Source organism: Bufo bufo, chromosome 6 (genome assembly GCF_905171765.1).
Source record: "Bufo bufo chromosome 6, aBufBuf1.1, whole genome shotgun sequence".
NCBI classification, from domain to species: domain Eukaryota; kingdom Metazoa; phylum Chordata; class Amphibia; order Anura; family Bufonidae; genus Bufo; species Bufo bufo.
In genome coordinates, this window is record NC_053394.1 from 348,590,373 (window position 1) to 348,615,453 (window position 25,081).

A 25,081-nucleotide genomic window follows, 5' to 3' on the forward strand; every position below is an offset into this window, starting at 1 on the left:
AATGGGGCCCTTAGCCAAAAGGAACAAATTATTTGCACTACATACCTTTCCCCAGGTGATGGGGCCACTTTGCAAGCTTCTTAAAACTCTACTTCAGATTTGTGCCAGTTCATCTGGAGAAATTTATGGGAACAGACCCTCCTGGTAGCAGTTTGGCAGACCTTCCTCAGTCTTTCATGGCGCCTTATGGATAAAGGGCATTATTAAGAGTAGCGGGAAAAACAGAATCCAAACAGTTTTCAATGCATAGCGCAAATGATTTATTAAAATATATATTTGCAATTATTCACAATTTGGAGACTAGTTTCATGATGCCGGAGCTGGATGTGAACATGTGGATTACAGGTCAGGAATGTATTAATCTTGCGAAGGAAGGAATTCAAGTTCTGTATTCAGCGGACGAGCTGTACGCTCACAGTTTGCTTTCGGGAGGATTTTGCTTGACGCGGAAGACCCCCTCCTGTGCACATGAGACTGCCAGCACTCCGTCTCTTCTCCAAAGGCGCCCATGTACTAGTCCTCGGCTGTTGCCTGGCACAAGAGACATGGAAATGTGAGCAGTACTGTATCCTTAGAGGCACTAAGACTTGATTACATGAAATACTAAAAGTCTGTGACTGTGGTCTACCGCTGGATGCTACACAATGGGACTTTTGGGGCTGTATCTTTACTAGCGAACGCTCATTAGCCATGATCTGCCTGTGTAAAAGTGCTGACTATTACCCAATGAACAAGCGTTCACTGGGCAATTGCAATTTTTAAGAAGACTAATTTGTTTGCCGGCAGCAAACCATGCTGTGTACCGTAATCACGAGCGGCTAACGGCAAATAATGGTTTTGTATGGGAACCAGCGATTGTATTAGCGATTAGTCCTCCCCATACTGTGGAGGAGATCACTGCATGTAATAGCAGTGGTCTCCTTCACTGACGAGTAGTCGATTTGTCAGGAAGGAACGCTTCCTTCTCCACAATCGAAGTACTGATCTACAGGCCTTACAAAATCCGATGCTGGGGAAGTTGCAGTCATACAGATCAGTCTATCATATTGCTGATCTGATTTTTCAGAGAAACTTTTGCAAATACGAGACAATCTAATCTTTTTAATCGGTTTTCATAAATCTTCTGCAGTGTCTTAACACCATGTCCTTTAAAGGGCATCTATAGAGCTTTATAATACATAATGTGTCAAAGAAAAGGGCAGGGGTCTTGCTGCTGAGACCCCCTCCCACCAATTGCTGAAATGAAGGGGGAACTAAGCAAAGTAGATCACAGCAATCAGTGAAGCGCCTCTGCCCGCTCCTTTTATTGGTCACTGGGGGCCCAGATGCTGAGGGCACAGTGATGGCGTGCCACTTCAGAAAAGTACACAGAAGGTGGGCGTTCACCAAGCCATGCACTCCAGGATCCTAGCTTTAAAAAGAGGGGTGCTGTGTATATTTTTATTCTGAACTTTTTGTGCAAAAAAAGTTTGCAGCACTTTACATTTTTACACCATGCACTCTAGATGGATGCGGTTAGCTAGGTTAGTTATTTTCACTCCAGATATGTAGACAGGTGACCATGTAATTTGCACCAGATGTATAAAGTAGCATGAGACATTTGATAAAGCTGGTGCAAATTCTTCCAACTCAGACTCAAGAAAAACTGCTTTCTTAAATTACCCCCCCTTTTTCTTTTTTAATCTACCCTCTAACATTTGCCATGGGCAGTGGACAGTCAAGGGAGGCAGTGCGCGGTATAGCAGCTGCAATTACTTGGATCAATGCAGTACAAAAATTTAAAGGACAATAAAAAGGGAAGCCACAAGCAATAGTAACTAATCATAGTATAATTAGTAGTGTGTAATATATATATACACACACTATATTTACATCATGTTCTATTCCCCTACTTACCTGCCCAGTGACTTTCACACTCGTACAGCATCCATTCATCTGCCCTGAATTCGGAATGGAACCACAAGGAGTGATCAAGCGAGGCCATAAATTGCACCCCAAACCGAAGATGGGGAAGTAGTGCGGTTCCCAGGAATGAGTAGTCTGAAATATAGGCAGCTACGCAGCAATGTAATCTCATGTCACCAGGACCTAAGACACAAGGGAAAGCAGAAAGTCACGACTATCACTGTAACCTACTTTTACTACTTAAACCTGCCGTTTTATATGTAAAGAGATGAAATCCATTATTTTTACTGTATTTGTAGAGGATTATGTAGACCGGGAATCAAGTATTTTATAAATGGAATCTAAAATACCGTCTTTCCCCGAAAATAAGACCTACCTCTAGTTTTGCCTCTTGCTGAAATATAAGGCATCCCCCCGAAAATAAGGCCTCCCCGATAATAAGGCCCCCCCGGAATATAAGGTCCCAGAAGTTACTGCAAGGCATCTGACTCCTCCCAATCGTAGCGGCGGGCGCGGCCGCGCAGCTCACTGATTGGCCGCAGCACAGCCAGAGCTGTTCAGGCGGTGCGAGGTCTCTTTAAATCAGAGAGCCCGCGCCACTGCCAGGACAAGCTGCCGCCTGCTGCTCTGTCTGCCCTGACGGAGTCTGGCTGACTCACTGTCTAAATGTGAGTGAGTTGCGCAGGGCAGGAGTCGGGCACATTGTGTGGAATCTGGCCGGCACGGACATACAGGGGTGACTGAGGTATGGGGGGAATGTCTGATAAAGTGGTGGGGGATGTCAGGTGGGAGGGGGGAGAGACTAAATAATCCACTGTCCGCTGGCACAGGGGAGGGGGATCAGAGGGGGGAATCAAAATGACACAGGAGGATAAGAAAGGGTACTAAAATTGTAATCTTCCCTCAGATTCTCCTGTGTCATTTTGATTCTCCCCTCTGATCCCCCTGTGTCGTGGAAAAATAATACCTAGCGCATCTTTTGGAGCAAAAATTTATATAAGACACTGTCTTATTTTCGGGGAAACAGGGTACATTTTAATAAGAGGTACAAGACCGTTCCTGTTGTGAAGGGTGTATTCAATCTGCCACAGAACGTCAGCCGAGCAAGGCACGTCTCCTGTACTGTGGACCGCAGAGTGAATCTAGCCTCCAGGCAAAACCGAGCAGCTCACAATTACTACAGGGGTGGCCGATAACACCACCAGGGGTTTAAAAAATAAAATAAAATGCAACTCCAAATGGTCTATGGGAGACAGGATTTTTTTTTTTGTCTTTTTGCTTATTTTCAAAAATGCAGCATGCTGGAGCTCTTGAGCTTTTAGCCATTATGACATTAATTACAACAGCGCCGTCCTGGTGTACACAGTTTGCGTTGGTGAGTTTTTTTCTTGCTAAGACTTTTGCAGGGTTGGTCCGTATATATTATCAGTTTGCCAATATCCCTATATTATGCGCTGTTGATGACTCACAACCATTGACTCACCCAATTGTTACTTTTATATATGGAATATTGATGTTTATTTTCCAATATGATATATTTTTATGGTGTCTGTTCTGCCACTTCCCCCTTTTTAATGGTATATCTTGTTATACACTGATTCAATAAAGTAGAATGTTTTATATGGGTACTATGTGAGCTCCATTTCTTGCTTTAGTTGATAAATCTGGCCCAGGCAATCTGAAGACCGCAGATGATAAACTTGGTGCGGCTTTAGACTTGCACGGTTTCCATCACACCCAGCCACTATAGTAATGTGTGCCAATATGTTCAGACATTTCCACATCAATACCATGTCCTTACTACGGTCTCAAAATTTGCCAGCACTTGTGGAAGGTTCAGGCGGACAAAAGGTGTCCATGAAACCCCTCTGTGCACCTACGTACATGTAGATCACAGATGGGCGAGGGGTGTATTCAGTGAGCAGTGGCCAAGTTTGGAGACTGGCATCTATGCAGTTACACAGGGGGCTCCCTAAGTCCAACAGAAGTGCTTCTGTTCATTGCGTGCATCGGCCCGCCACCTGTATCTACAGCGCAGCACCTACGGTATTGGCTCCTTCCTCCAGAGCGGCTGATGTTTGAAAAAGGCTATTGTAGCCGAAACGTCGCACAAAGTGTAACTTTGCTGCACTATAATAAAGATCAAGAATACCAATGCAATTTTGCTGGAGTTTTTGATATCAGCCCTGTATAGTAAAACAGGATTTAAGACTCAGAGCCTAGACTTCATTGCCTGCACTATTGGGAAGATTCAATTTTTTTGGGGTTCAGGTCCAATCCCTGCTGTCAGAAGCTCATTGCCATTAGCAGTGCTTGGCCTTGGCAGGGCTAAAGGAGCTACCCGACATTGCAGTTGGTCTCTCAGAGCGGAGGATATCTTATTGGAAAAACTACGACCCGACCTGATCACTTATAGAGCAGGCACATCTCATGTACAGCAAAGCCTGCCCAGAACCGATACAAATCTACCCCTTTAGGCCTCATGCACACTGCTGTACCAGGTCCGTGCCCTTATTGCAAACAGCTGACACCACTTGACTGGGTCCGAAATCCGGATGATACTGTGTGGCACGGATCGGAAGTTTTTTTTTACCCATGCCTCTGCACCGCTTTTGGACCCCATTTAAGTGCAGTCCACAGCATGGGCACACTGTTGTGTGCATGAGGCCTTACACTAATCAAAAATGCCTGCCCCTTTGAGTCATGATTTTAACAATCATTATTGATTTCTAGACATGCACTAAAGTTAACCCAGCTGTGCCAACTAAATGGCACCATGTGCAAAGTTCACCTGTCTCAGGCTGCTAGTGCCTCGCTCACCTACACAGAAACCTAGATTAGCCTACAATGACCTATTAGACAATTAATATAAACTGCACTGATCTGACATGGGTCAGCAATCTCAGACGCTGCGGAGATTGCTGAGAAACTACAACTCCCAGCATGCACACTTGTTCTCTGAAAACTCATAGAAGTGAGTGGAGCATGCTGGGAGTGCCGGAGGTTGCTGACCCTGATCTGATACATACCCGTTATTGGATTCCAAGGTCCTCGGGGACTGAGTAATTTATGGAATAGTTATTTATGCGATGTCTTCACATTTAGCATGAGATGTCATAAGTGAGTTACAGCCATTACCTATAACTCCTTTGGCTCGTACCCAGAACAGCTGTCGTGGTTCCTGTGGCATACGGTTGTAAATGTCGGGGGGGTTTATTGGTTTGATTTCAATGGGAACGTCTTGAGCCAAGATTTTATTGAGGCCTAGCCTGTGCTTGTCCACCAGTGAGGGGTCCCTAAAAGAAGAAGACATTGGAGAGAATATCATTTAACACCTCGTTAGGATGACTAACACTGGATCCTGCACGTTTCTGATGAAGTTACATCTGCATAGACCTCTTTATTGTGATCTACATTTGGTTCAGTAGGACCATGTGAGGCTCTGGTGCTGAGGCCAGTCTCAGACTACTGTAATGCAGCTGCACTATGGTCATAGGTGCCAATTGTAAGTTCTCAGGCTCCTTGTATGCCTTTTATATTCCATTTATATATGAAGCCATACACCTTCCAAAGCTGTTGGCCAACAGCTATTCCTCTCAACTCTGTTAAAGGGCCTCTGTCACCCCACTAAAGTGATTTTTTTTTTGGGCTAGTTAAATTCGTTATATTGCGATATATGAAAATATAATGGTGTTACTTACTTTGATCCAGCAGTTTCTTCCAAAAACGAAGTTTTATAATATGTAAATTAGGTCTCTACCAGCAAGTAGGGCGGCTACTTGCTGGTAGCAGCTGCAGAAAACCGCCCCCTCGTCGTGTTGATTGACAGGGCCAGCCGGGATCTCCTCCTCCGGCCAGCCCTGTTGGCATTTCAAAAATCGCGCGCCTGTTTTCATTCGGCGCAGGCGCTCTGAGATGAGGAGGCTCGTCTCCTCAGCACTCCCTCAGTGCACCTGCGCCGATGACGTCTTCTATTTTGGTGATGTCATCGGCGCAGGCGCACTGAGGGAGTTCTGAGGAGGCGAGCCTCCTCATCTCAGAGCGCCTGCGCCGAATGAACACAGGCGCGCGATTTTTGAAATGCCAACAGGGCTGGCCGGAGGAGGAGATCCCGGCTGGCCCTGTCAATCAACACGACGAGGGGGCGGTTTTCTGCAGCTGCTACCAGCAAGTAGCCGCCCTACTTGCTGGTAGAGACCTAATTTACATATTATAAAACTTCATTTTTGGAAGAAACTGCTGGATCAAAGTAAGTAACACCATTATATTTTCATATATCGCAAAATAACTAATTTAACTAGCCCAAAAAAAAAAAAAAAAACTTTAGTGGGGTGACAGAAGCCCTTTAAGTGTGTAATAATGGGAATAAACTGATACCAGATGCCACTGGTGGCAGCTCATTTCCCTTGTGAAGAAAAAAGGATAAGGCATGTGAACATCTAATACACAATACATGGTCAGCCAATCCCACCCTAATCAGTGAGTTCAGCTGATGTTAGTCTAATGGGTATGATCACTTTTCCTGTCTTCATTTTAGGGACTTACTACTCCCACTATCATAGTTATCTCTATACCAGTGCTTCTCAAATAGTGGGGGTGGGGGGGGGGCGCCAGGCTCCGTTAAGGGGGGCTCGTTCAGGGCCAGCCTTTGGGGTGTGCGGCCGCACAGGGCGCCATAGCAACAGGGGCGCCGGGCGGCCGACAGCTCGCAGTGTAATATGCGGCAGGGAGTAGAGTTGTTGCGATACCAAATTTTTGATTCGGTTTCGATACCATGAAAAAGTATTGCGATACTCGATACCATTCGATACCACGCGAAAAAAATAAACAAAAAAAGCCACGTGCATTCCTCATTTTTAAAAATGGCGAATCGCGCAGTTTTTATTTTATTTTTTCTGTTCCGGCATTCACCACCTAGATTTTTTTTTTATATTTTAATAGTTTGGACTTTTCTGACGTGGCGATGTAATATGTTTATTTATATATTTTATATGTGAAATTGGGAAAAGGGGGGTGATTTATACTTCATATTTTAGTGTTTTTTTTTTTTTCACTTTTTATTTAATAACTATTTCCCCCCTTAGGGGCTAGAACCTGGGATCTTTCATCCCTTTTCCTATTCACCCTGATAGATCTCTATCAGGGTGAATAGGACTCCACACTGTCCCTGCTGCTCTGTGCTTTGTGCACACAGCATCAGGGATGTTACCATGGCAACCAGGGCTTCCTGGCTGCCATGGTAACCGATCGGAGCCCCAGGCTTACACAGCTGGGGCTCCGATCAGAAGCTGCCACTGCACCACCAATGAGGGGGAGTGGAGAGGTCCCTGTGGCCACTGCCACCAATGATTTTAATACTGGAGGGTTGAGAGGGGCCGGCGCACTGTGCCACCAATGATTTTAATGGGATGGGGGGATTGAGGGGGGGGGGGCACACTGCACCACCAATGATTTTACCCCTTTATACAGGAGGCGGGTACTAGCAGATCAGCGGCAGTTAACTGCCGCTGATCGCAGCTCCCTGTCAGGGGCAGGGTGCCGGCAATGCGATTCTGCTGCCGGCACCCGCCTCCTGTATGTGTTAAAGACTGACTACTGTATATGAGTCCAGACTTTCACTATTAGGCCACACAGAGCGGCGCCCAGCGATGTCTCAGCACTCACCATTTAGTCCTGGGCGCCGCTCCGTTCGCCCGCAGTGCCCCATTACTGTCTCCTCTCCTGCTCCACATGCTGCTGATTACTATCGGAGCGATGGGAGGAGACATCAGCTTCACTAGTGGGCGTTCCTTCTCCCTGGCTGTAGCGCTGTCCAATCGCAGCGCAGGGAAAAGGAACGCCCACTAGTGAAGCTGATGTCTCCTCCCATCGCTCCGATAGTAATCCTATCATTGGGGGCGCAGTGCGCCCGCCCCTCCTCCGCCCCTCTCTTCTCATTGCCGCCCCTCCTCCACCCCCTCTCATTGCTGCCCCTCCTCCGCCCCTCTCTTCTCATTGCCGCCCCTCCTCCGCCCCTCTCTTCTCATTGGTGGCAGCGGCAGCAGCACAGGGGGAGGGAGGACAGCTTCCTTCTCCCCGTGCTGCTGAGAGAGAACATGAGCGCGCCGATAGCAGCGCGCTCATGTTCAGAGATACTAGACTGCGCAGAAGCGCAGCCCAGTATCGAAAAAACGGAAATCCCGGTATCGTATCGATACCGGGACAAAAGTATCGATTGGGTATCGAAATTTCGATACCCGCAACAACCCTAGCAGGGAGATGAGCGCTTCCATTGTGGAAGCGCTCATCTCCCATCTGATCAGAGCTGGACGCGGGGAGGGACTGGGAGGAGGAGCTGGGGGCTGGCAATAGCGGTGCGGTCACTGTACTATAGCCCCGCCCCACCGCTCCCTCCGGTATACTAATATAAAATGTATTATTGAATTAAAAGTTATTAAACATGCCCCCCTCACTCCTAATAGTACCGTATATCCGAATTTCTTCTGTATAATGCCGGCACGTCCCTCAGTGATGTCACGTGCCTGCGCCACCTGCTTTATGAATGAAGCAGGCGGCGCAGACAAGTGATGTCACTGAGGGACGCGCCGGCCTGCCGGCATTATACAGAAGAAATTCGAGTATACGGTACTATTAGGAGTGAGGGGGGCATGTTTAATAACTTTAAGCGGCGGCGGGCACATGGAATCTGTGGATGGCACAGTTATGGGCTGGGGGGGACTGTGGATGGCACTGTTATGGGCTGGGGGGGCACTGTGGATGGCACATATATAACAGTGCCAGCCACAGATCCCCCTGTAACAGTGACAGCCACAGATCCCCGCCATAAGTGTGTCCCCGATCCACATTTCTTTCTTTTTTTATTCTCTTATACGTTAAGGATACAGTGTTATGCAGAGGTGTACTTATAACAATTTTATAGACAAATGATACTATTTACAGTCGCGCGGCGGCATGACAGAAAATAATTGAGAAGCACTGCTCTATACCTTTGCCAGTCCCAGAATTTTGCAAGGTTTAGCACTGCGCCCCCTTCAAACCTGGGATCGGAAGGGGTTCTGGTAGTCCTGCCAGCTCTTTCTGACCAGTGGAGGGTGTATCACCTTATGATATAAGAAAACTCCTGTAAACATCAAGAAAGAAAAAACAAAACCAGGACTCACTTCAAGTATTTGTATAAAAGCTCGTCCCGGGTGAGCAGCTCATCTGGCGAAGGCACAGTTGGCATAGTGAACTGATGCTGTAAGGGACTCTCTTGGGAGCGATGGAAGGAAACTTGACAAGTGAGGATTGGTACTCCATACTGTATTGCCTTCACGGACCTTACATTAAAACTTCGCCCATCTCGTGTCCTCTCTACTTGGTACAACACTGACGCCTTGGGGTCCCCTAATGGCGAACATAAGTTTTAATGTGAATTCCAAGATTTGAGAATAAATAGGCTTACACAAGCTAAGTGCTAAAAAAAAATAATTTACCAAGTGTGAGAGAGATATATATATATATATATATACACACATACAAAAAACTTGCATACAGAGTAGTAAAAGTAAATGATAGTCAGTAATACAAGAGAGCGATATGGACCTACAACATCCTACTCAGATGAGGTTCTTATTGGAGCTGATGTCAGTCTTTGTGCACAAATGTTATTACCTTTCATCCCCTCCTCCTAAGGATGTCCATTGTGGAGCAATGCATGTCCTGTAAGTTAACTACTCTATAATATGGCTTGGTGGTCTTCTGACACAGAACAATGACCTTGTATATGCCAACTATCCCTAACGCACTACATTACAAGGAATATAGAAAGTAATATAATAATTAAAGGGAAAAGAACCAATCAGTACTTAATTGTGTCAAATGCCAAGTATTTCTTGTAAAACACCCTTAGGCCTCATGCACACGGCCGTGTTCCGCGGCCGAGAGCGATCCGTGGCAACCTGGCCAATGCTGACAGCAGGAGCGCTCGGCGTCATTGGTTGCTATGACGCCGTGCACTTCATGGTGCTGCTGCTGTACAGTAATACACTCGTGTAGCAACCAATGACGCCGTGCGCTCCTGCTGTCAGCAGGAATCCCGGCCGGGTTACCACGGAACGCTCTCTGCCACGGAACGCTCTCTGCCGCGGAACACGGCCGTGAGCATGAGGCCTTGCAATCAAACATAATAAAGAGTAGTGTTACTGCAAACATTTGAGAATTACCTAGTAATCAGCAGAATCTTGCAGAGTGTTTCATCACCTCCAATTATACCCATGTAGACTATGGACTAAGTGACTTTGTCCATTTGGAAATTCCTGGTCCTGATTATTAGGGAACTTTGTTAGGGTTTATGAAGACTGAACAACACTTTATACCGGCAGTCTCTGCGCTTTGTGTATTTAGAGTGACTTGATGTTTTTCATGAAGAAATTGCCGGTCTGATATGGACGACCTATCCTTCGGAGGCCATAAATATCAAAATCTTGGACAACTGCTTTAACCCTTTCGCTGCCAGTGCCGTACATTTATGGCGCTGATGCGATCTGTAAACAGTGGAGACCTGCTGCCAATTACCGTGACCAGCAATAATACTGATTGCGATAAAGGCGGCTTTAGATGCCATGATCAAGTGAGATCACGGCATCTAAAGTGTCAAAAACCCGGAAGCTCACGCTTACAGGCTTCCTACCGACACCCACTGCGTCCAATGGGGATGTCTGTAGTTGCTTTCAATGCGCTGAGCCTCGCCAACGAGGCTCACAGAATTCATGCTGCAATTCTTATTTTGGCCACCAGATTGCAGGCCAACATCAAAAAAAATATGAGCAATATACAGTAATAAACTCATTTTAAAAATCCCGGATTGTTCAAAATTAGCAATTAAAAGACTGATTTTTATAGGCTCATATGAGCTTCAAAATGATTAATAAAAATACACTGCTCAAAAAAAATAAAGGGAACACTTAAACAACACAATGTAACTCCAAGTCAATCACACTTCTGTGTAATCAAACTGTCCACTTAGGAAGCAACACTCAGTGACAATCAATTTCACATGCTGTTGTGCAAATGGGATAGACAACAGGTGGAAATTATAGGCAATTAGCAAGACACCCCCAATAAAGGAGTGGTTCTGCAGGCGGTGACCACAGACCACTTCTCAGTTCCTATGCTTCCTGGCTGATGTTTTGGTCACTTTTGAATGCTGGCGGTGCTTTCACTCTAGTGGTAGCATGAGACGGAGTCTACAACCCACACAAGTGGCTCAGGTAGTGAAGCTTATCCAGGATGGCACATCAATGCGAGCTGTGGCAAGAAGGTTTGCTGTGTCTGTCAGCGTGGTGTCCAGAGCATGGAGGCGCTACCAGGAGACAGGCCAGTACATCAGGAGACGTGGAGGAGGCCGTAGGAGGGCAACAACCCAGCAGCAGGACCGCTACCTCTGCCTTTGTGCAAGGAGGAACAGGAGGAGCACTGCCAGAGCCCTGCAAAATGACCTCCAGCAGGCCACAGATGTGCATGTGTCTGCTCAAACGGTCAGAAACAGACTCCATGAGGGTGATATGAGAGCCTGACGTCCACAGGTGGGGGTTGCAGCTTACAGCCCAACACCGTGCAGGATGTTTGGCATTTGCCAGAGAACACCAATATTGGCAAATTCGCCACTGGCGCCCTGTGCTCTTCACAGATGAAAGCAGGTTCACACTGAGCACATGTGACAGAGTCTTGAGACGCCGTGGAGAACAATCTGCTGCCTGCAACATCCTCCAGCATGACCAGTTTGGCATTGGGTCAGTAATGGTGTGGGGTGGCATTTCTTTGGAGGGCCACACAGCCCTCCATGTGCTCGCCAGAGGTAGCCTGACTGCCATTAGGTACCGAGATGAGATCCTCAGACCCCTTGTGAGACCATATGCTGGTGCGGTTGGCCCTGGGTTCCTCCTAATGCAAGACAATGCTAGACCTCATGTGGCTGGAGTGTGTCAGCAGTTCCTGCAAGACGAAGGCATTGATGCTATGGACTGGCCAGTCCGTTCCCCAGACCTGAATCCAATTGAGCACATCTGGGACATCATGTCTCGCTCTATCCACCAACGTCACGTTGCACCACAGACTGTCCAGGAGTTGGCAGATGCTTTAGTCCAGGTCTGGGAAGAGATCCCTCAGGAGACCGTCCGCCACCTCATCAGGAACATGCACAGGCGTTGTAGGGAGGTCATACAGGCACGTGGAGGCCACACACACTACTGAGCCTCATTTTGACTTGTTTTATGGACATTACATCAAAGTTGGATCAGCCTGTAGTGTGTTTTTCCACTTTAATTTTGAGTGTGACTCCAAATCCAGACCTCCATGGGTTGAAACATTTGATTTCCATTTTTGTGTGATTTTGTTGTCAGCACATTCAACTATGTAAAGAACAAAGTATTTCAGAAGAATATTTAATTAATTCAGATCTAGGATGTCAGGGCTCCAGATGGCGACCAAAATGGTCGCCAATGCGACTTAGAACTGCTAAATGGCGACAAGACTTTGTAGTCTTGTCGCCATTTGCGCCTAGACCCTCCGCTCGCTGCTCTGCCTTTCATCCAGCAGACAGAGACACGCTGCAGCCGTCTGCTGGGTGAAGACCCGCCCCTCAGATTAACCGGCATAGAGGGTGGGCGTGGCTTGTGCTTGGAGTGGAGTCTGTGCTGTGGCGCTGAGCTGCTGGAGACACTTCAACTAGGGCCGCACAGTCCGCGGCTGATAACACGAGGCGAGTCACCCGTGTGCAGATTTATTAGTGTGTTTTATAGGACTGGGTCCTGGGGTCACAAGGAGAAGAAGGCAGAGATCCGTAAGGACAAGTATAAGCACCGGCTGTGCTGCTTTAACACTCGCTGTCCTGGTCTGCAGAGCACTGCCGGGGTCGCATGGCATTTTATTGATTTATGATGCTATGTAACCCTTAGAGGTCTGGAATGTACTGGATAACACTGACCTAATGCGGTCAGTGTTGTCCGATACATTCCAGAACTGTAAGGGTTACATAGCATCATAAATCAATATAATGCTCTGCGACCCCGGCAGTGCAGAGCTCCTGCAGACAGACTCCGGTGTGAAACCAATTGACAAGGAGAGATTGCCGCCTATACTGCGATGTCCGTGCACGGCTCCTTACTGACACGGGGGTGATGGGCAGAGAGCCCTTAACTGCTCCTTTCTGTGCCAAAGACATGTGGTAGAGTTAAAAAGAGGGAAAATGGCACTGAAGCAGCCTATAAGGGGTTAAGCACAGGCTAGTTCAGCTGCCAGAGGAGGTCCCCTAGCTTTCCTACATCTCTGCTTGCTGGCAGTGAATGGAAACCTTTAAGGTTGACATTGACAGACTGAATGTCCATGTCCAGCCACAGTTACACAGTGAGCAGCACTAGAATATGGGCGATCTTTCCTCAAGAAACAACAGCAAACAAGAGGTTTTCATTCACTGACAGGCAAGCAGAGGGGTTGAGAATAAAGAGTAAAGCTCGTGTAGTATTATATTTTTAGCTGTTATATTTTTTCTTAATGTAAAAAAATAAAAAAAAGCTGCCCACCCCCACTGTCATGCTGGTCCCGTCAACACGTGATGCCTGCTGATGTGGTCACTGGTTGCAGTGGCGACTCAAGTGATTGGCCTTTTAAGGAATGCAGTGGGGATCGTTTTTTTTGAACCCATTCTGTGTCACATATAGAATAATACTGGTTTGAAACCCCTTAAAGAAAAATATAAAAATTACTCCTTAAAGGGTTTGGATACAGTAATTTCTGGAGCTCAGACTGGCAGGACCTTTGTTGGTGATCATACTTGCCTGATGCCCAGTGCTGGATTTCGGCTCATTTGCTCCCTAGCCTTTGTTGCTTGTCTTGAGTCCCTTCATGAAAACCTCCTATTTGACGGTGTTACAGCCAATAACTAACCACTGCTTCCCATGCATTATGTTAAATGGTCACGTGATGCCAGGGGAGCAGATCTCCACCGTGGCCAGAGATTGTCTTGATGCCGCTGCAGCCAAACGTTTTCATGGAGAAACCCAAGACAAGCAGCGGAGGACGGGAAGCGAATGAGCCGGGACCCAGCACCTAGGGATTATCAACGTGAATCTGACTAGTCTGACAGGTCATGGAAATGAGTGTACAACCCCTTTAACTGCGTGGGCTGTAGCTTAGAAAACCCCATGCTCCTAAGCATCCCAGCTATAGTATGTATTTTAAATTTGGCGACTAAAAATTTAATTTGGCTCCTACATTTTTCAGGTTAGGAGCCAATGGCTCCTTGATATTTTTTTTAGTCTGGAGCCCTGGGATGTGTTATTTTTGTGTTCCCTTTATTTTTTTGAGCAGTGTATAAAAGTTTAAAATCACTCCCATTCCCGTATAATAAAAAAATACCCAAATAACAAAAAAATATAAGCATCATAGGTACCACCGCGACCGAAAACGCCATACTATTAAAATATAAAAGTTTTTTCCAATACAGCGAATGGTGTAACGGAAAAAAGGGTAAAAATGGCCAATTTACCATTTTTTTCATTGCTTCTCTTACCCCCAAAAAATGTTATCAAAAAGTCACACACACTCCAAAATGGTATCAATAAAAACTACAGATTATCCCGCAAAAAATGAGCCCCACACAGCTCAGTAGATAGAACTATAAAAAAAAAAAAAAAAAATAGTTATGGGGGTCAGAATATGGTGAATTTTTTATTTTCAAAGTTTACATTTTTACACTATTTAGACATTAAGAACCTATACATTAATTTGGTAACCTGTAAAACTGTTGAGAAATTTAATTTTTTTCCAATTCCCCTCCATTTTCTTTACCGCTTCCCACTACATTTTGTGCCATAATTAATGGTGGCATTAGAAAGTACTAATTGTCCTGCAAAAAATAAGCCCTCATACAGCTATGTGAACGGATATTTGAAAAAGTTATGGCTCAAGGAAGATGGGTAAGAAAAATGAAAACGCAAAAACGAAAAAAAAACTCCGGTATCCCAAGTGTTAAAGAGGGGCTGTCTCATCTGAGACATTGGTGGAATATCTCTAAGAGGTGGGACCTGCACCTATCCGCAGAACAGAACCCCCAAAGTGAGCTTGGCTATTTTCGGAAGTCCCATAGAAACAAATGGAGAACTTACTGCACATGCGCGGCTGTCCTCCATTCATTTATAAGGGTCTGCTGAAAATAGCTGACTCAGCTATCTCTGGCAGATCCCTAGTAGTGAATAGCGCGGTGCGTTTTCCATTCATTTCTACGATACTTCAGAAAATAGCAGAGACTAGGGATCGACCGATATTGATTTTTTAGGGCCGAAACCGATAATTTGTGAACTTTCAGGCCGATAGCCGATAATTTATACAGATATTCTGTGAAATTTCATTTAAAAAACATCCTACACAAATCTGCTGAAAATTAATAGTTTTTATTGTTAGTGTAGTTTTTTTTTTTGTAAATCTTTCTTTTTTATTTATACTTAAAAGAAAAAAATAAAATAAAAATATTAACTAACTTTTAGCCCCCTTAGGGACTAGAACCCTTGTCCTATTCACCCTGATAGAGATCTAATAGGAGCTCACACTGTCCCTGCTGCTCTGTGCTTTGTGCACACAGCAGCATGGAGCTGAACATGGCAGCCAGGGCTTCAATAGCGTTCTGGCTGCCATGGTAACTGATCGGAGCCCCAGGCTTACACTGCTGGGGCTCCGATCGGAGGAGGAGGGGAGAGGGGACCCTGTGGCCACTGCCACCAATGATTAAAATTGGGGGGGCTTGGGCGGGGGAGCGCCCTGCGCCACCAATGTTTTTAATACTGGGGTGGGGGGCGCACTGCGCCACCAATGGTTAATACTGGGGGGCGCACTGCGCCACCAATGAACATAAATCTCATTTATTCATATACAGGAGGCGGGAGCTGGCTGCAGAATCACATAGCCGGCTCCCGACCTCTATGAGCGGTAGATGCGATCCGCGGCACCTGAGGGGTTAACTACCGCAGATCGCAGCTGCCGCTCATAGAGGTCGGGAGCCGGCTATATGATTCTGCAGCCAGCTCCCGCCTCCTGTATATGAATAAATGAAAGATTTATGTTCATTGGTGGCGCAGTGGCCACAGCCCCTCCCCTCCTCTTGTCTTCTCCCCTCTCATTGGTGGCAGCGGCAGCAGCATCACAGGGGGGAGGGAGACACTGCTTCCTTCTCCCCTGTGCTGCGGTGGGAACACTGAGAGCAGCGCGATCTGTGTTCCCAATACGTTATCGGTATATCGGCAAAATAGATGCTGATACTGATAACTGTCAAAATCCTGAATATCGGCCGATAATATCGGTAAAACCGATAATTGGTCGATCCCTAGCAGAGACCACTTTCCGAACTTCCACAGAAATAAACAGATAGCACGCCACACATGCGCCGTGTGCGCTCCTTTACTTTCAGGGACCCATTGTACAGATAGATGCAAGTCCCAGAGGTGGGAACCGCACCTATCAGACATTGGTGGCATATTCTAGCACTATGCCACCAATGTCTCAGATGAGACAACCCCTTTAAGGGGTTAAAGGAGGTGTATCAGGTTCATGGTGCTGTAGGGCAGGCTTCCTTAGTCTCTGGATTAACTCTTTAGGGTCAGTATGTAAATGCTGCTCTATAAAGTAAATGATGAGACACAGGATAAAGACACAAGGCCACAAGCTGCTAGATAAAGTTGTGCGATCTCCATCGTAAGGGCTCATGCACATGACTGTTGCCCGTTTTGTGGTCAGCAAATTGTGGATCCGCAAAACACTGATACCAGCTGCGAGCGTTCAGCATTTTGCGGAACGGAATGTCCAGGCCATAAAAGTACAGTTCTATCATAGGACACATTCTATATTTTTGTGGATGCCATGGAAAGGACATATGGAAGCGGCATCTTTTGCAGTCCCATTGAAGCGAATGGTTCTGCATCTGACCTCCCAAAAATGCAGAGAGGTCATGGACAAAAAACACACGTTTGTGAGCCCTAAAGCTAATAAAATAGGATGGACGTTACCTGCTCGCACAAAGTAGCAGTGCAGAGAGTGGACGTTGCCCTCTGGCACAGAGCTGGCGGCAGCCACCAGAGCCTGCCCAACAATCTGACCGCCAAACAGCCTCCGTGTGGCGGGGACCCAGTGACGAGAACTCCTGCAAAGCAATAAAAGAAAAGTTTGGAAATGTCTTTCTTTACCCCGGAGACGCACACATGAATGTTCTGAACACAGCCAATGTTATCTCTAAGTTTTTGTAGCCAGTGAGCGGGGCAGTCAGGGGCCCGGGGGCTAATATATTGCCAGAAAGCATCCACAAATAGAGGGCCACATGGCAGGTCATGCCTGGTGGTCTATGGCAGTAGGGATGTTAGTGTCAGCATCCCTGGGACTCAAGGGCAGTGAAAAATGCTCCTAGTAGCACAGGGCAATGAACAGGTTAACACCCGTATCTTTGGGATATTTCCATTATCTCTGGTAGTCCTGGGCAATGGAGGGCGGTAAAGGGGTTAATCTGTAAATGTCTTCTGGCAGTGAGGAGGGTTAAAGGGGTATTCCCATCTCAGACAATGGGGGCATATCACTAGGATATGTCCTCATTGTCTGATAGGTGCGGGTCCCACCTCTGGGACACACACCTACACCGAGAAAGGAGCCCTGAAAGTGGTGGAGGGCACACTGCGCATGCACAGCCGCCCTCCATTCATTTCTATGGGGCCGCCAAAAATATTTCCGTTGGCCCCGTAGAAATGAATAGAAGCGGTGGCCGCGCAAGCGCTTTCATTCACTTCTATGGGAGAGAGATTGGTGGTGGCCAGACCCGGGGAAACCTGGGGTCCTCCAGCGACCACCCTCCCCACTCAGTTCTCGATATAGATGCGGGTGCCACTGTTGAGACCTGCACCGATCAGACAACGGTGACATATCAGTTAATTACACAATCGGGGCAGCGGGTTGATTAGTAGCATACCAGGTGGTCTGGGGCAGTGAAGAGCTCAATGTAAGACTGCCTAGTGGTCTGTTAAAGGGGTTGTCTAAGGCTACTTTCACACTTGCGCTTTCCCTTTCCGCTATTGACATCCGTTTTGTCCCCACTCATTGTCAATGGTGACAAAACTTAACGAAACAGCAGTGCACCAGAATGCGTTCTGTCCGCGATGGGGACGCAACTGAACGGAATAACGCTGCAAGCAGCATTTTTCTGTCCGCGATGTGGTGCTGAGCAAGACAGATCCGTCCTGAAACACAATGTAAGTCAATGGGGACGGATCCGTTTTCTCTGACACAATAGAAAACGGATCCGTCCCCCAGTGACTTTCCATGGAGTTCATGACCTCACTGAGGGCAGGATAAAATAGTGACAGAAATGCTGATTTCAGCGCTGTGTCACTCATCAGCTAAAAGTAAGTGGTTGCTGAGAACCAGCATCATAATCGTTACAGCACAGGTCTTGAAAAGAGTCACATCTACCTGAGAAGAGTCCTGGTTATTATAATCTCCTGCTCTCTCACCCATCGGCTGATGATTGGCAGTTCTCTCCTAGAGAGAAAGGGAGACAACTAGGTAGAAGACTGTCAGTCACCAGCAGGTGGGCAGGAGAGCAGGACTTCATGAATAACCAGGACTCTTCTCAGGTGGCCGGGACTCTACTCCAGGCCCAGTCTGCAATGATTGTGATGTTGGTTCTCGGCAACCACTTACTTTTAACTTATAAATGACCGACCGCTGAAATCCACGCCCCTGTCGTTGGTATGGGCAGCATAACGTTGATGACAGGTTCCCTTTAAAGATAATACAACCGGATTCGTTCATAACAGATGCAGACGGTTGTATTATCGTGACGGAAGCATTTATTTTTTTAATATTTCAGCCCCCCCAAAAGTTTATTAATCTGCCCAAAAAAAAAAGTTTCAACTCTGACAACGCCTTTAAATTTATTATGCCTGGTGGAGGGCAGTGGAAGGGTTAATACTGAATACTTAGGGTCCAGGGACTACTCCCCTCTTCAGTGTTGCCCTGGCGGTAAACTCCGAGCACGCAGGGAGGAGACTGTACGTTCTCTCTACGATTGGGCAGAGCGACTATTGCTCATTACGACCCCGACTACACCCACTAGCCAGTGCTGCCGCCTTGCACCTGTTCCAGGACAATCCTGCGCGCAGTGCGCTTCAGAAGACATCCCCCCTAGGTAAATGGTACATCCTAGTGAGCGGGAGGATAAATAATAAAAAAAATCCTTTCATCGCCATTTTCCAACCCCCATAACTTTTTTATAGTTCCGTCCACAGAGCTCTTGTGGGGTAAAGTCGCTTTTTTCAGGCCGATCTGTAGTTTTTATTGAAACCTTTTTGAAGCCGGTACGGCTTTTTGATCACTTTTTATTCATTCTTAGTGCGATGCCCATGACAGTTAGCTTCTTATTTTATTATGGGGAAGGGGGCCATTTGATTTGTCTTTGTTAAAATTTTATATGTTGAAATAATTTTTTTTAAACACTTTTTTGTCACCCTGGGTGGCTAGAAGAAGCACATATTGGATTGCTTCTCCCTTACATTCCAATGACCGATTCATTTAAGAAAAGAGAATTACGCCACTTTTTGGGGTACCTTTGTCACGGATTCCGTCACAGAGGATTTGAGGCCGAATCTGCGTCTTTTCCCCCGCTCGCAGAAAAAAAAAAGGGGACTGGTGTGGGTGGGCCGATCTCATTTATTTTTTTCTACGCCTGTTTTTGGCGTACGAAATTACTTAAAATCTGCCACCTGCGGAGCGCTATAGGAACTACAGCTACAAAAACAAGCGTTTCTTCAGACAGAGCCAGGCTATCACAGACAATGTATGGCTCCCACTATCTCTGTGCGGGGAAGCCGTTCAGGGCTCCCAGGGTAAGCCATCTCAGATGTTGTGGTCACAACTGACCATGGAATCGGATTGGTTAAATGTCTGCATCATGAGATGGTCAGGGTCAGGAGAGAAGTCCGGCCCTGTCCGGTGGGGGCAGCTCCTCTCAGGTGAATCATTCCTAGTTACTACAACTGTTCGACCGCGCACCGTCAGCAGCACGCCTACTGTCCACACCGGGCGAAGTGTCACATGAAAAGGAGATCGGCGTCGTGTTTAGATTAGCGCCCCCTCCCAGTATCAGCAGCGGGGGCCATGTTTCTGGTGCACGGTTCACCGAGATCTTTTTACAGCTCATCGAAATGGAAATTTGGGTATTTTTCCTGGAGGTAAGAGGTGATCAGCCTCATGAGCGGTTAGAGCCTCAGGGACGTAAGCGTACACCGGTATATGACAATGTCCTCGTGACCAGGATACAGAGCGGGGTTGCTGCTGCTGCCTCTAGACAGTTCTGGGTGCGTGTGAAGCATACCGTGCCTGTGTAGGTCAGTCAATTAGTCTAAATTTCCAGGAGGAATAACAGAGGAAAGGCATGCCCAACACAAAGTTCTAAGAAAAGATGTCCAAGGATGGTTAGATCATGAAGCATACATAGATTTACTGGGACAGATCCTCTTACAGGAGTCATTAAGTGAATTAAACCAATAATCAAGTCGATTACCCCCAGTGATCAGCTGCTGCCTCTGCCTGCCCCTGTGCACCCCCTCCTCACATACTGCCTCTAATGCAGCCCAGCTGTGGAAATACTACAACTCCCAGCATGCACCGCAGTTGACGTGTCATCACCTATAAAGGTCTTTATCCAGTGGCTCCAGGTTCAGGACGCTGGTGACCAGCACACTCCTCAGGTCCTGCGGCTTCTGCTCGTCCGGCCCCAGCAGCTCCTCCGGCTGTAAAGATGCTGCCATGTCTGAGACGAATGATCACATGATGACCCTTGCCCGACTATTTGGAAGCAGTCCCTGCGTGATGTCACAGGAAGGGGCGGAGTCTCACGCCATTCTAGTCCGCTTCCAGCAGGTGAACTGTCTTAGAGCGGCTCCGTTCTAGACGCCACCGAGCCGCCCACTCACCTGCAGTGCAAAAAGCAAACACCGGAAATGACGTGGAGCAACAAAGCGATGTCAGCAAGGCTATTGGTTAAACTCCGCCTCCATGACTCGATCCTATTGGCTAAGTTGACCGCCAGCTTCCGCTTTAGTCAATGCGGCTGCGGATTGGATAGTTCTCTGGTCACGTGCCGCGCGTTCTACTTATTGGTTGGTGAAATGTTGAGGGGGCTTGTGGAGGCGTATTTCTGATTGGTCAGTGTTTGTGGGCGGTGCCTCCTTGTTAGTATAAAAACAAACTCGTTAAAGGGGAAGCCAATGGCTTGCTAAAATCTGTTGGAGCACGAGGGTGAGGTCATAGAGTCAGTGTCTGTGGCATACTACAGGTGCCACAAGCTGGCAGGAGCTAACTAGGCCAGGTATAGGAGCTCAAAGTTCAGCTCCTAAACTATAGACCTATAGAAGACCTGATGGATCTGGACTGGATGTAAGTACCAATGCATCAGATCCCTGAAGAAACCCAATCATCTGGATCGCCATGCAGCGTGGCGCCTGCTTCACCAGCTATGAGGATTTCAAGGAGAGCTTTACAGCGTACCAGGACGAGACCGAATCCAGCTACAGCATTCAGAGCAGCGTGTCTGTCCAGCACCACAACAGCCGCTTCAGCACCAGTATACGCCCGGACGTAACGTAAGGATTGTATTAGATAAAAATGTAAAAAAATTCCTTAGGGTACGTCACTTGCCCCCAATTACTGCATATATAGGCAGATCTGGATTAGGATTTTGGAAAGCTGTAACACGACCACTTAGAGTGTATTATTTTATTCCAGGGAATGGCTGTCAGGGGGTCCGACATCCTGCACCCCTACCGATCAGCGGATCTGCAGGACCCCCCCCCCCCCCCCCCCCCAGAGCCAGAACTACACAGATCCTTCCATTGTGCATTGGACAGAGCTGGTTACTGCAGTGCTGATCCCAACCACTATCTGTGTAGTGCCACAGCTGATCAGTGGTGGTGTGGTGCGGGCTGTCAGACCCCCGCAGATACAAGGATTATGGCCTCTCCTGAAAATCGCTCGTAAAGGGTTGGACAATCTCTTTAAAGGGCTTGTCCAAGAGTAAAGTTTAATAAAATAAAAATTCGTCCCTATCTTCAAAAATAAATTGCAATATGCTACCTTTGCAAAATTAAATCTGCCGCTAGTTGTCCTGTCGCCTTGGTGTTATGGCAGTGATGTGACATTTTATGACCACAGGATCCATAGTGATATCTTAGTCACTATGGAGGTCAGCGGAGGGCAGGTGCAGACTTTTTAAGACCTGCATAGTGCAGTTGAGCATGAGGCAGTTTTAACTGGGTACTTTCTCAACTAATCAAGTTTTATTTTCCAGTATGAAAGGAGCCAACGGGTCAGGTAGTCTGAGCGTCAACTGAAGGATGTTAATTGGTGACCTTTAACATCTGCCATCGTGGGGTCTATACTACTGGTTACCGATGACTTCTTCTCCCCCTAGTTTCTCTATAGTTGGTTGATAGATTTCATTAGCTACGTAGTCATGCATTTACTTCTGCTTTTCAGGTTCACAGAGGTGAAGTTTTGTTGCTCCAAGCTCCAAAGGCACAATGGTAAAAGAAAGCCCCAAGATGGTGTCTGTCCAGCCTATTTCTTTCTGCAGTATGATATGGACCTTGATTGTTTGGTGGTTAAAGAAGAATGTTTGACTCACGTCCATTCTAATATGACAAACCCATCTCCAGCATCTCTCGATCATCCCTTTGAAGCAGGAGAACATGAGCCACCTGACTTGGAGGTCCCCTCTAAAAAGACTTGCAACAAAAGTCCATTACTGTCTGTCAAGAAGGAAAATGACCAGGACACAGTTCAACAAGAGATTCCATCTCCATGTGAGCCCCAGAGTAATATGCCTGTAGAAATGCAAGATATTGGTGAAGGCCATAGCAAATGTCCATCTGCTACCATTGAACACTCCAGTTCTCAACCATTATCCATAGATATTTTAAACCTCGACAACATCATGAAAGACTTTCAAAAAGCAAATGCTGGCTCACAAGCCTCACTGACCACCGGAGGTCAAAACCAACCAGAGCAGCTATCCTTTCAAACACCTAGCATGACTAGCTGGTTCCTAAAGTTCCCAGAGAGCCTTTTGCTCCACAGGGTTTCCAGCAAACATGGCTACATTGTGTATGCTTTCCTAGTGGAAACCAAAGAGCGCCTGTGTAAAATAGTTCACTTTTCTTTTGTAGAAGAAGACAATGCAAAGAACGTCTCCAAAATGCTGGAAATGTTTAAACTTTTTAATTCTGAATGGCCAAAGGTAAAGTTTATCCAGATAGATGTAGCTTTTGGGCAAATGGATCCTCTAAAGGAAGCATTTCCATCGGTGCAGGTCTTACTCTCGGTGTATCACACTGCACGTCTCATTGAAAGAAAAATCAAAGGACCCGCTGACTTTAAGATTTGTGTTCATAAGTGGCTTGAGGAAGCAGTCTGCAATACAACTCCTCAGAAGCTAAACTTCTTGGCCGAGAAACTTGAGCACAAATTGGACCGAGATCTGTATGCTAAACTTTGCAAAGACTGGTTTTCCAATGAGCTTCTGTGGTACACGCATGTAAAGAAAGGCGCGCATTCTTGCAGCACTTACATGGAGAGCATAGGCATGATCGATGAGGCCATCTCCAGTTGTTTGACGAGACACAGCTCAATGGAAAACGCTATCCAAGACTTTCTTAAATCCGCAGATGGTTTCATCAACAAAGGGCTAGAGATGGGTGGTTCCAAGAACGCTCCCAAAGGACGACCCAAAAAGAATCTAAAAAAACTATACCCGATCCTGCCTGCGCTTAAGGCTCCTCCACCTGTTTCCGAGGTCTCCACTAAACCCATGAAGGACACCGGGCAATCAAATAAAAAGAGCACTCTGGACAATGAATCCATTCTGCGCCCTACGTTGGGTGTCTGGAGGCCAATTAAGCTGCCCAATAAAATGTTACTGTCCCTGAAAGAGTTCTGCAATGACGTTGGCTTTCAGCTGTGTGTCAGAGAGTGGGAAGTAGTTCAGAGATCCGTTCATCTGATCAGTGAGCAGACTGATTTCACTGCTGTCCAGATCCTAGAAGAGACCCACAGGGTGTCTTTAAGTGGCCACTCCTGTACATGCTATTTTAACACGGGCTATAGATTGCCATGTCGTCATATATTGAGCATGCTTTATGAATACGAAAAGCCAATAGAGGAGGACATGGTTAGTTTCAGGTGGCGTAAGGACTATGTGAAACCCATATTGGACTCCAAGCTGTATGGTAAGGTCCTGCACCATACTAAAAGCAAGTCTGAAACCATGGCAAGAATCCACCTGATCAAGAGCCTGATGAAGGAATTCAGTAATCTCCTTGTGCGATGTGATGCATCAGAAATGAAAGTCAGGGTTTCTACGTTACAGATGATAGTTGATACGTGGCACAATGACCCAAGTGGCAAGAAAAAGTATCCCATGCAAGATATGGCGACTGAGCTCCCATACCGATGGGTGAAGAAAGAGCCAATAGAAGCCGAAAATGGTTCTGGCTACGAGCTGTGTCGGTTGGACCCTGAACAACCTGAGTGGAAAATGACTTGTCCAGATCAATAGTAGATATTTGGTGAACTTGTTTCTTTCAAAAACTGCACCTTTCAATTACCTTAAAGGCCATGTGTCAGCAGATGTGTCCCTATGACACTGGCTGACCTGTCCCATGTTCATATGTGCTCGCATTGCTGAGAAAAACGATGTATTAATATATGCAAATTAGCCTTTAGGAGCAACGGGGGTGTTGCCATTACACCTAGAGGCTCTGCTCTCTCTGCAACTGCCGTAACCTCTCTACTTTGACAGGAACAGGGAGTGTAAACTTCATAATACCTGGCCCTGTCAATCAAACTGGAGAGGGTGCGGCAGTTGCAGAGAGAGCAGAGCCTCTAGGTGTAATGGCGACGCCCCCGTTGCTCCTAGAGGTTCATTTTCATATATTGAAACATAATTTCTCTCAGCAATGCGGCACCTATGAACATGGGACCAACACAGATGTCTTCATCTGCCGAGTGCACATGAAACAGGTCAGCCAGTGTCATAGGTACAAATCTGCTGACAGATGCCCTTTATAGGAACTCTCTCGTGAGAAACACTTGAAACAAGGGTATCTCT

General features: G+C 46.7%; 2 protein-coding genes across 2 annotated transcripts; one reads left to right on the forward strand and one right to left on the reverse strand.

Moving 5' to 3' along the window:
* Positions 1 to 23: 23 nt before the first annotated feature.
* On the reverse strand, positions 24 to 20,878 carry ACOT8 (acyl-CoA thioesterase 8). The gene is made up of 6 exons (XM_040434851.1): positions 20,605 to 20,878; positions 16,941 to 17,074; positions 9,066 to 9,291; positions 5,044 to 5,201; positions 1,897 to 2,088; positions 24 to 531 (listed from the first exon to the last, which is right to left on the reverse strand). Exons 1-6 carry the CDS (start codon positions 20,724 to 20,726, stop codon positions 413 to 415), a joined length of 951 nt encoding a protein of 316 aa, XP_040290785.1. The 5' UTR covers positions 20,727 to 20,878; the 3' UTR covers positions 24 to 412.
* Positions 20,879 to 21,043: 165 nt separating this feature from the next.
* ZSWIM3 (zinc finger SWIM-type containing 3) lies at positions 21,044 to 24,868 on the forward strand. The gene is made up of 2 exons (XM_040434847.1): positions 21,044 to 21,560; positions 22,453 to 24,868. Exons 1-2 carry the CDS (start codon positions 21,406 to 21,408, stop codon positions 24,527 to 24,529), a joined length of 2,232 nt encoding a protein of 743 aa, XP_040290781.1. The 5' UTR covers positions 21,044 to 21,405; the 3' UTR covers positions 24,530 to 24,868.
* Positions 24,869 to 25,081: the final 213 nt, after the last annotated feature.

Bases quoted from the DNA above. Each gene is read 5' to 3' on its own strand.
- ACOT8 (XM_040434851.1), bottom strand. From the start codon at position 20,726: ATGGCAGCATCTTTACAGCCGGAGGAGCTGCTGGGGCCGGACGAGCAG. The intron at 9,292-16,940 runs GTAACGTCCATC...GTTCGCCATTAG, and splicing joins CTGCTACTTTGTGCGAGCAG to GGGACCCCAAGGCGTCAGTG. The intron at 5,202-9,065 runs GTGAGTCCTGGT...TTCTTCTTTTAG, and splicing joins CTTTTATACAAATACTTGAA to GGACCCCTCACTGGTGGACA.
- ZSWIM3 (XM_040434847.1), top strand. From the start codon at position 21,406: ATGCAGCGTGGCGCCTGCTTCACCAGCTATGAGGATTTCAAGGAGAGC. The intron at 21,561-22,452 runs GTAAGGATTGTA...TCTGCTTTTCAG, and splicing joins AGTATACGCCCGGACGTAAC to GTTCACAGAGGTGAAGTTTT.